The 11,482-nt window shown below is 41.5% G+C and overlaps 1 protein-coding gene across 1 annotated transcript; it reads right to left on the minus strand.

Moving 5' to 3' along the window:
• Positions 1–8,851: 8,851 nt before the first annotated feature.
• On the minus strand, positions 8,852–11,481 carry METTL21A (methyltransferase like 21A; the record flags this gene model as incomplete). The annotated part of the gene is made up of 3 exons (XM_010007380.1): positions 8,852–9,331; positions 10,358–10,469; positions 11,452–11,481. Coding segments are annotated over 3 exons (540 nt in total), but the record flags the coding sequence as incomplete, so codon positions are not given.
• Position 11,482: the final 1 nt, after the last annotated feature.

An 11,482-nucleotide genomic window follows, 5' to 3' on the forward strand; every position in this document is an offset into this window, starting at 1 on the left:
AAAGGAATCATGCTCAAAAGAAACAAAAAAGAATGTCAAGAAGCTGTCAAAAAGAATGTGTCAAAAAGAATCATGCAGTTTCTTTGCTGGCCCTCTGAAGCCAGTGTCTTGATACATTAATTTTGGTCATTGAATGGAGTAAAGTTTACTTTGGGCCTCTGGTCAAACTTTTACATGCAGAGACAAGAATAAGACTCTGGTCTGTCCTAATGCCTTGCCTAACTAAGTATTAGTTAATATTTTTTTCCTGTTCACTCTTACCTGGTTTTTAAGGTAAATGTCAAACACAGAGGTTATACAATCAATGTGACATTATAAGAGGAACATTTGGAAGACTCTGGGCAATTGAGTCTCAAACAGCCAAGCAGTATTAAAAGTTCTGTTTTTCTCATTTGAGAGGGCATTCAGTTTCCAAGAGACTTTAAAAGGAGCAGGGTTACACTTGTAGCATTATTGATAAATCTAGAATTATCAATAACTTCAAATTACATTTGTATTTCAAGAAGAGTACATAAATATCAGAATTATGAAATAATTCATTTTCGCAAGTTTTGAGGGGGGTTTATAAATGGTCTATTTTTTATCTGCCATAAATGATTGATTTTAATGTTTTTATGTAATGGAAGATGAATATATTAGTTTAGCAATGCAAATTTAAAGAAAACTCTTAAATTCTTAGCAATGCTTTCATTAAAGATGCCTGATTTTTCAGAACTAGTGCTGAATGAAGCAGAAATGTTGGTAATGGCAGGAGTCATTCTTGTAAAACATGAAGCTCATGATGGCCTAATTTACAGCTGTATGGAGCGGTTCCTCCAGTGAGGAACCTCCATGAGATGCATGGAAGAGGCTGTATGTGCCTGCATGAAGGCTGTTTCTTTTGTAGAACCATGTTTTTGCAGTGAACCTGAAGGAGGCTAGCTGTGACCTGAGACCTGGTCCTAGTGGGACCAGCACTGTCTGCCACTTGCTGATAGTCACTCAGCACAAGGTCTGGGAGCTGAATGGCCCAGGGAGCCTAACCCGGTATCTCCCGGTTCTCCTGAGACAGGGTTGGTGCAGGTTTGGGCGGCAGCTGGAGGAGAACTGATACCAGTTTGTCTGTGCGTGGTCTGCAAGTAGTTGGTAGTGCTGTTAGTCTAGTCCTCATTAGCAACTAGTGTTTTGCTAAGAAAAAGAACGTTATTTTAAAGTATATGGGGATCTGCAAGAACGTTTATTTTTATTTATGCTGCACTGAGGATATAGGGACTTGAATTTCTTTATTGGGATTTTTAAATGACAATAATCAAAAGTGTATTATACCGAGTAGAGGGCTGGCTAGGGTTACCCATACATACTTCACTATTTGTACTGACCCAAGAAAGGGAAAGAATACGATATAGGAATCCATTCATATGTTACTTATCAACTAGTGAGGTTGGGGTAATAAGCTTCTCTAAACTAAGGCCATTTGGAAGTAGGATGGAAATTATGTTTGCAGGGGGGAGAGAGGGTTAGTTTTATATCTCACAGTTGTGAGTTTTCAAGAATTGGTAGCCTGTTTTACCTGAAGAGAGGGGTTAGAAAGGGCTAGATTCATTATGTTCATAATAAACAAGAATTGATTTGAAATATAATTTTTGTAATGTCATTATTTTGCAAAACAACAGCACCGATCAGGCAGTTAAGATATTGTCAGAGGTGCTCTTTTAATTTAGATATTCTTGAAAAAATACATATGTATAATATATGTACATATATATATACACACAGTATATAATCTACAGCTCTGAGAGCTTTTAAGTCAGGAATGCTGAGTATTATAGTATATGGAGGTCAGAAAAAATTTTTACTTTTCTGTGTGTGTCTGGGTGTGTGTGGATGTGTGCGTGTGTGTGGAAGCTTCCCCTGCCCCAGTAGTCCTGGGCTGCATTATTCTAGCGCTTATTTCTGATTTGTTTTATGCTGTTTCTCAGTTAAAAAATTTCAAGGATATTATTTCATATTTCTTGGCTTTTGTGAGGTTTGCTTTTGTATTTTTATTGATGGAGATTTTTGAAGTTATGTAAACAGTTGTTTTACAACAACCACCACCCCCCAGAATAATTCACTTTTGTGCTTTTTTCTCTTTGGCAGCTATATATCAAAGGCAAAACAATTGGAAAGATTGTTAAGGTGTAATTTTCTAAAGGAACCACTGGTAAGACTTCTGTTTTCGTCCTGGGGTAGTGGCGATGCGTTTTTCATTTGAACAGCAATTTCAGCAGAATCGGGTAGTTGCCAGCACCATTGCTTGTATCTGAAAGCACAATTTTAGCCTGTCATGCTTGTCAGGACTGTACAGACACCTGCAGGTTCTGGCTCTTCTGTAGTTGGGGTTTGCATCGCAGACCCCCGTCTTCTCTGGTACTTGTACATTGATCAGAACATTGGTGGGGTGTTTGGAATCGTAAAGAGGCTCAGGAAAACAAACAAACAAACAAAAAAACATTTAGTAAGGAAAAACAGCCCTGACAGTTTCTGATCTACGTTTGTACTACAGGGGTTTTTTTTTAATCTGGGCTTCCAGTAGACTGCAGCTGCAAGTAGTCATCTGTTAGCAAAAACCGGCCTCTGCTTTTTTATTATATATTTTTTTAATTTATGACAGACAGCCAGTGCTTTTTGTGGGTTAAAGACAAGCCTCCCCATCAAAGCAAGTTCATGGTTGCAAATCTATGACAGTTCATAGAGGATTTAATTTGTTTTCTAGAACCCTGTTTTTATTGTCATTTTTTTACCCTGAAGCTGGTTAGTGATGTAACATTTGCCAATGATCTAACCAAAAGGTCATGTATTTATTTTTGTTACACTATATTCTTTGTAAATGTTTAAATAAAATGTGCACTTTTTTAAAAAAAACAACCCACCACAGAACAAAAAAAAATATTTAGAGCAATTGGGTTTGTTGAGAAGCTCCCCAGCCCCTATTGTCATAATCCTGCTGCCTGCACACAGTTCAGTCCTCTCCCCACAGCAGCTGACTCCTTCACAAATTTAGCCTGCTGATGAGCACCTGGCATCCAGCAGCCATTACTTGAACATGGCAGGAGATCTGAACTGGCAGAACTGGAGACTGGAAAGAGTTAAGTGTCTGGTGTCTCAGAGCAGCATGTACAGGATGGATGTGAAATTATTTTTAGAACAGAACTAGTTCAAGTGATCCCAGGTGGGAAAGGGAGGTTAATTTGGAAGGAAAGCTAAACAATTTTTCAGTCACTTTATTCCCCTTTTCTTAATTTGAGATTTGGCTGCAAATATTACAAGCTGCATTCCAAGAAAATAAATCAAAAAGCTTTCCAATTCTTTGACACCGGGAGGTGAAAGTACATCAACAATGTGTCACCCTGCTTTAAAAGATAAAAAAAGCACAGCCACCTTTTTTTTGCAGGAGCAATGATAATTTAGCTATACCCCTGAAATCTGTCACTGTGAGAAGGTTGTAAAAGCATACAGTACATTGATGGGTCTCTGTACTGAGCCTGGGAACTCATTTCCCTGAGCTTTTGAATTTGCTACCTGTAAAAGACACTGATTTCGCAGAAACCTGAATGTACCACGAAACTCAGTCTGTCTGGGAGGAGCCAGACTGATGGGAGAGAAACAGGGTGCTGAAAACCTATCTACTGTGTGTGCTTGTAACAGGTTCAGGTCTGTGGATGGATATGGCTTAAATCTGTACATCTTTGGGGAAGAGGGACCAGATCCATTTGGTAAAGAGGGTTTGCATTTCAAGTGTTTTCCCTTGGAGTGTGTTTTAAAGGTATTTAAGCTCTGGCCCACAAAAGAGACTTGCTTGGGCTAGTTTGTGTAGCACAAATTGTTGAGTTCAGGTCTTGCTTTCACCAGGAAGGCCGGAGAAGTCGGCTGTCCTCGGGAGCTGTGTGCTGACAGGGACAGGCTGTAATGATCCACGGCTGGCAGAAGTCATAAACTGAGCACTTGCTGCACTCAGGACTTGGGAGCAGTCAGTTCACTTGGTCTCAGCCTCAGCTACATGTTTCTCTAAATTAGGGGTTAGCTGAGTGAGAGCACAGGGAAGGAGGCCATGAGCCAGTTAGTTACCTGGAAATGGCCACTCTTTAAGAACTAAGGATGTTCGGATGCACTCCACAACTTGTGTTTTAATCAGGTGCCACTCCATTGTTTTGTGTGTGTAATGACATTTATTTATATTAAACATTTAACTTTTAAAAGTTCTAGAACTTCGAGTTTGTATGAGATTTGAAACTGTGCTGCTTATATGGACTTAAAGGCATGGGATGGGAAACAGGGCAAGAAGAGGTGCTAGTTGGCAGCCAACCCCTCCACAGACTTGACCACAGACTGGTTGTTCACTTCAAAAATTAGTTACTTCTACTCTGGATTATTTGAAATTATTTTGGAACAACATTTTTCAGGGAAGCTTCCAGAGTGAGGGATATTATTCTCCCTTTGTAATGTAAGCTGGAAAGATGTAATTCACCTCATCTGCATTTCTGATTCTTTATCCAAACCATGTCAGCACAGAACAGGGTATTTGAGCTCGACTCCCACATACTTGTGGAAGTTAAAAGACTAAATGAAAATCCATTATTGAGGGAAAATAAATTCTTATTTACGTTTTCCCAAAAATCTAGAAACATCCCTGTTGTGGGGTTTTTATGGTTGTTTGTTTTGGTTGGTTTTTTACCTATTTTTTTTTGTGCTTTATCTGTGTTTTTTTTAAAAAAAAAAATTGTACTGGGTTATAATGCATTTTATTAACACTATGTACATATTAGCTGCTTTGTGTTTCAGAATGGTAGTAATTGCTTTGTATATTAAAGTGATTCTTGTGAATTTGTGAATTATTGTCATAAAGAAGTGCTTTTTCTTACTGTAACCTTTGTGGTATAAACTGTCATAACTCCCTTTTTACACAAACATTTATGTTCAGCCACATAAACATGCTTTAAAAAAACTCTACAAAGTCTCTTTTTTGAGCAGGATGTTTCATTTACACTAATACAGTGATGAGCAGTAGCTAGATAGGTAAATGGGAAAAGGCGTATTTGAAGCAGACTATGCTGTTCTCTCATCCTCTGTGGCCTGATGTAAGTATTCATGAGATACTTTCCACAAAGGGAGGGCTTTTAAAATGTTAAATAAATTGAACTAGATCAATGAAAGGTTAAGTCCTGAAAAACAAAGTTTCTCCTCCACTTCTGATACTTTTTTCCAGTATCCATTCTGGTTGCAATTAGTTGTGTTGTTTAATAATGTGTGAAAGACTTTTCCCTTTCACAGTTTAAATATGCTGTCTTTCCCACCTTAAAGCATTCCAGTAAACCATGTTAATAACAGTGTAGAACAGAAGGCAGCAAATGTTGCAAGAATTACAACCCGATTGTGTAATCTGCAAGGCTGAATCCAAACACTGGGATGTGAGCCAGAAGAATAAATTCAGCACTGAGGTAAGCACACCTCTAGTGAAACTGGGGGGAAGAAGTAAGGTCAGCTCATTATGGCTGAGTTTTTGTAGTTTTCACAACTGAGCCTTTTAATAATGCTTTTCACGTCCTTGCTCCGGAAAAATCTGCATCTCAGTAATGAGGGGGAATCCCAAATAGGGGTTACTCCATGAGATAAAAATGCAGTTTGGCTTGAATATTGCACTGAAAAGAAACGGAGATCCCTGTGCAGTCAGTAGGTCAGCTGGTAAACCTGATGAAGCTTCTGACACTGATGCACCTTGAAGCTCTTTGTCTGTAAGATACAGAGGTGAATTCATACTCCATGTCTTATGTCTTAGCATTAATCAAACATTACTTTAGTTGCAATGACATTTTATAAAAGTTTGTTCCCTTGCAGAATGGCGTGTTTCAGTGATGGTTTCGCAATCTCACAGCATTGTTCACATCTTGCCTGGTCACTTCCCTGTGACTGGGATCCTCTCCTTAGGGTGAGTATTTTATGTCTCAAGAGACTATGCATTGCCCCACTACTCAGGGACCCATGCCCAAACACACCCTCCATACAGATGATTTCACATCATCTGTTACAAAATAGAACTGATGCAATAGAACCACCCAAAGGAGACGATGACATCTCCAGTGCTGGGATGAACAGGGTGAGAGAAGGTGCTTGGGCAGGTGCGTGTGTAATTGCCTAACACCTGCTGAAACATTACCATGCATCATCATCATACTAGAGCAGAAGCTCAGCTGGGACCAGTTGGTCAGGACACCAGAATTTGCAGGTGTCATCACAGAGGGCTGCTGTTATGTGCTCACTCACCAGGCAATTATGCCTCTGCTACTTCTGTCCTGCATGTCTGGCATAGTTCACTCCTGACATCTCCCTGAAGCTACTAGTGATGGGAGCATAAAAAGCTGCAAAGCCCACCCTGGGACAAAGGAGGGCACTGCTCAGGGCCTGGTGGGCTCTAGGTTTCAGTTCCGAGTTACGTTCTCACCGTTAGCACCTGCCCCTAAACACGGTAGCTTTAAAGTAAACCAGAACTAATGTGCTTGTGGTGGTGGCCTAGCACAATATGCCTGGGTTTGGTCTCCTGAATCTGAAGAGTGCCCACACCCCAGTAGCTGTCAGGAGATGGTATTCCCTTGAGGGGGGAAACTTGCTGAGTAGAGGAGGAGTCCCCAAGAGCTCAGCTCTGCAGGTCAGGGGCCAGGCACTCACCTGAGCTGCCCGTGTCACCTCATCCTTTTCTCCACAAGTATTTGCTTACAGGCAGCAGCACTGCTTCAGCCTTCAAACATACTCCCTTAGGTTTGCATACAGAGCAATAGCAACACAGCAGAAGAAGCCAGGCCTGGTCTCTTTTGGCACATGCCTGCTCTCCCAGAAAGGTTACCAGCTGTAATAACAGCAATGGGAAACCAGACACTGAAAGCTGCTAAACAATTACAAAGAGATGCAATTAAACTGATTTATTTTAAAAGTACAAAACTTTTTATCATCAAAGCATGCTGGGCTTTATTCTGTACCCTTTAAACAGTTCTTGAAGTATGTTCCTACTAGAGCAACAATGCAAGGTGCTAAGGCTCTCAGTATAGCAAGCTGCAGCCTCTTATGAGGGCTAAGCACAGCCAGTAGCAGGCTCTTCCCACAGACCAAGTCACTCAGAAGCCCAAGGACCAACACGGTGCTTTCTGCCAGCTTTGGCTCAAGGGGAACCTAACATACAGCAACCACAGACAAACTCCAGGAGATGGAAATGCCAGCAGGGAGGAAGAGAGTCATGAGAACTTACAGCCACACTCTGAAAACCAGAGCCAGAGAGTGGGAGAAGCTTATAATCTTTACAACCATTGCTGACCCAGTTAGGACAGAAAGGGCCATGTCGGGCACATTAAAGTTCATACCATGTTATATTTTTAATTAAAGGTGCTGTCTTCCCTCAAAGGGACTTCCACTTAGTTTCAGACTGCAAATTCCCAACGAGCTGCGTTAAGTGCAGCTTTAGTGACACCATGTGGCTTCTGGGGATACTGTCGTAAGCGAGTGTTTTGGAGCAGCAATTCTCGGCAAAGTCCAGAGCCAAGCAAGGAACTTGGCTGAAAACACATCAGGGATGAAGTGAAAGACTTTTGGGCCTCATTCATGGGAGCTGTAATGGTGAGTGTGTTATTTCCAGATTACAGTCCGCACATCACTTCTTGACCAGAGACCATCACAGCATCTTTTCCAGTTAGGAAGTTTTATGGAAGCAGAAGTGGTAAGATGCTGCTCCTCACATCCGTGGCCCAAAGTATGTGCTGGTGTTTGCTGTTGCCAGTGTCAAAGACGTGCACGTGCTTAAAGCCTGAGCCTGACCTGGGGCTTTATAAGTAAAGTTTAAAGAAATAAAAAATACTATAGCAATTCCTGCATTTAGAAGCATAGCCTTCTTCTGTTAGCCCATTGTTTTCACCAGTTTCATTCTTCCACCTCTAGAAAAAGAAGGAAGTCTGCTACTGGTGCAAGCCTGATGCCAGGTGGCAGCATTTTTCACATAGGATTTTGTGAGATAAAGACAAAGAGATGTTTTTACAAGTTCAAGGTATGAAATCAGTTACTTAGAACAGTGTCTATTTAGCAGTAGTTTGAAAGTCAAGGACTGATTTGATATTTAAAGAACAGTTTGAGTCTCCTTGTTTCAGTTTGCATGCTGGCACATGTGCATGTGTCTGCTCCAGGGAGCCTTCATCTGTGCAAGGGAAACTTACCTTGTTAGGGACAACCTAAGAACCATAACTTCTTTGGTACTGTAGGCATAGCCCCCACACTTGCACATCAGGTAAAAACACCACTGATTTCTAAGTTGGGTTACTCTGCAATATTGATTCTCAACCCACCCATCCCCAGCCAGGTCTTGTTCTTTGTTTCCCTATCTCTGTTCAATTCAGCAGTGACAGCAACAAAACAACTTTAGAGAAACTGCCTTTGTTGGTTTTGCCTTTTTTAAGTGGCTTCTACCACAACTTTTAAGATGCAGAAGACATGAAGAGTTAAAGCATTTAGAGCCGGAGTCTTAGCTTATATTTATTCCACTTTTCTAGAGTTAAGGAAATGGTAAAGAGAAAAAAAACAACACTATAATATATTTCTAAGTTTCACATGGAAACGAAGTGTGGTTTGATTTTACACAAAAATCTTTTGATGACTCCAGGAATCCCTGGAGTTTTCTGTAACTTTAAAATAATTTCAAAAACTACATTTAATCAAAAGTCAGTGGGAAACCCTTTACAACTCTACTGAGAAATGAAGCAGAGGTTCAATATGCAGAAGTACAATCCTTGCTGTATCAGAACATGTAATCAAACAAGACCATTAGAACAAGAAGCCAGTGAAGTAACACAACTGCAATTACATGCTTAGGGACAAGTGTATTGAGTAGAAACAAGGAGAGGATTGAACAGCATCAGTGGTTTTATTAACAAAGCATACAGTCAAAAGTCATCCTTGTGACTACTCCTCTGTGCTTTATAGATATGAACATCCTTACTGGAATCATAGTGGACCTCATACACAGAGAAACGGCCTCCCAGCATCTTCAAGAATTTGTGATCCCTTTCATAGCGGATGCGACAGGAAAGAAGAATCACGGTTCTCTCTGAGCATAGGTGCTCCAGTGTCTGGAGCAGGTCTGCAAAGGTTTCTTCCAGATAAACGATGTCTGCGCCCAGGATGAAGTCAAATGCTCCTGGAGGGAAGTTATCCAGGTCTTTTCCCCAAGTCAGTTCCTTCACCACAGCTCTTGGACGTAGTGCAGAAGGTAAGTTAGCTTGTACGTTTGACTCCAGGAACTCCAGCGCTACTGCCCGGTCTGTGATGGTAACGCGAGCACCTACGTGGTACAGGAGTGCATGTCTCAGACAAACAGTCATGTCCATAAATACAGCACTTGGAACAACGGGCTCTGAGTCAAACAGGCTCCTTAGCTCCCATGAAACATTAACAACTCCGCTGAGCTGCCTTGACTAAAAACAAACAAACAAAAGAACAAAACAAGCAAAAAGCCCACTATCTACATACACCCTACCCTTCATCAGTCATTTGAGCATATAAAGTGTACTCCCCATGAAGATTAAGTTGGGTAGGGAACAAAAAGTGTTTTCTGGAGCTTTCTTACAGTGCATGAAAGTAGAGCATTTACTTTCTGCTTTTCCATAGGTGACAACTAAGTTACAGGGATTGTTATGATTATCCTGCTCCCATTCTGTATTTGTCCAGCAGGAGAGAGGCAGCTAGAGAGCCTCTTTCAGACAAAAATGCCTGTGGGATTTTGCATGGCATGACTGTATTTTGTCAAACTGCTTTGTTTTTAGTATTTCAATAGGCACCTTCCATAGGCAGTAGAGACTTGATTTACAAAGTTAACTTGGGACAGTTAGCACAAATTTAATATAATACCCCACCTGAGCCACAGACAGATTACAGACAAATCACTTCATTTCTCCAGACCTCAGCTTCCCTATCTGCAAGACAGGCTAATAATGTCTATGCAAGCTTAGAGAAGGGTTCCTGTCTGTAGCTTTATCTGTGCTGCATAGAAAGACAAAGCAAGCACAGCACTTGCTCCCTGGGGGAAAATAGCTGCAGACCAGTATGCTGCTGAGCTGAGTACCATGGTAACAGGCATCAGCCCTAATGGGGTCCCACCATAAAATAAACTCAGTTGCACCATTCCTACAATAAATAAAGCAACAGGCTCTGAAGTCTAAAGAGTAAAGGAAGATGACACTGACAGGAAACATCACAGTTCATTATATAGCTTTGATGCTAACTTCTATACCAGGCCTGTAGATGTAAAAGTGTTAGCATTACTACAGTTATATATTGCCTTAAACAAGCAAACAAAAAAAGCCCTTACCTAATAACGTGGCCACTATTCCCAGCAATCCAGTTCCAGCTCCCAGCTCAATCACAGACTGGTCCCTGAGATCAATGCCTCCACTCTCCAAGTAAGCACACAGGACAACAGCCTAAGCCAAGAGACAAGGGCGGTTAAGCACAGGGCTCATACTGAACACAGTATTTCTGCTTTAGCCTGAGAGAGAAGGTTATGGTAAAGGTCAGAACTTCAGGTTTCCAGCAAGACTTGATTGAGCCCTCATCTGCTGCCTGTGTGCACATGTGGTCTTCCTATGAGTTTTATGGAAGAGTCATACAGGCAATAGGAAAAAAGAACCATAGAGGCTAAAACTCAGGTGTGGTTACACAGCTTCACAAATCCCCAATCGTAACAGGAAGAAGAACGTGTTGCATTTGGAAAGGAAAATCTGGGGGGGTGTAAAAAACTGATGGATAAATAGAGTATTGCAAAAGTCCAGGATAAGGTTTCATAGTATCTTGCAAGGCATTTCAAAAGCTTTCTGCACAACGCTGGCATGCATCAGGAAGGAGACAGGAAAGTAAAGTAGTAGCACTTCTATCTGGTTGTATCTAACATGTAGTTTACAGAAATCTTGATAAGGAGCAGTATCCATAAAAAGGTCTGTCAAAACCAACGTTGGGAAAGATCAGCAGCCCTCTGCACCAACTCTTTTGAGGAATTTTCTGAAATTGCTACACTTGTTCTTTAAAACTAGAGGTAAAAGTGCAATTTGTGTTTGGACAGAGATGTGATCGATGGGAAGCCCTTGGGTTCCTGCCGGTATTGCAACCAACTGCCCCGCAGCCTTGGGCCAACCACAAAACCCCTCTGTTTCAGCAGTTCTTACCCCCCAGATAAAGTACCAGCAGAAAGATCCGTTCTGAGCTCTGAAAGGCATTAAACAAACATCACAGAAACGGGCGAGAGTTCCGTGAGTTATCTGGAATACCCGTAAAGCAGAGTTTAACTTTTCCTTTCTGTAAGAAGAAAGTCTTACAGGGAAAAACCCCTTCCCTTAACATCTCGGGCTGCAGGATGTGCTAAAGGGGAGCGCCGCGGGCAGGCCCCGAGCGCGGAAACGCTTCACCTACCGCGTCCCAGACCACGGCGGCCACGCCGAGC

The sequence above is a fragment of the Chaetura pelagica genome, unplaced genomic scaffold (genome assembly GCF_000747805.2).
Source record: "Chaetura pelagica isolate M959 unplaced genomic scaffold, ChaPel_1.0 scaffold21, whole genome shotgun sequence".
NCBI classification, from domain to species: domain Eukaryota; kingdom Metazoa; phylum Chordata; class Aves; order Apodiformes; family Apodidae; genus Chaetura; species Chaetura pelagica.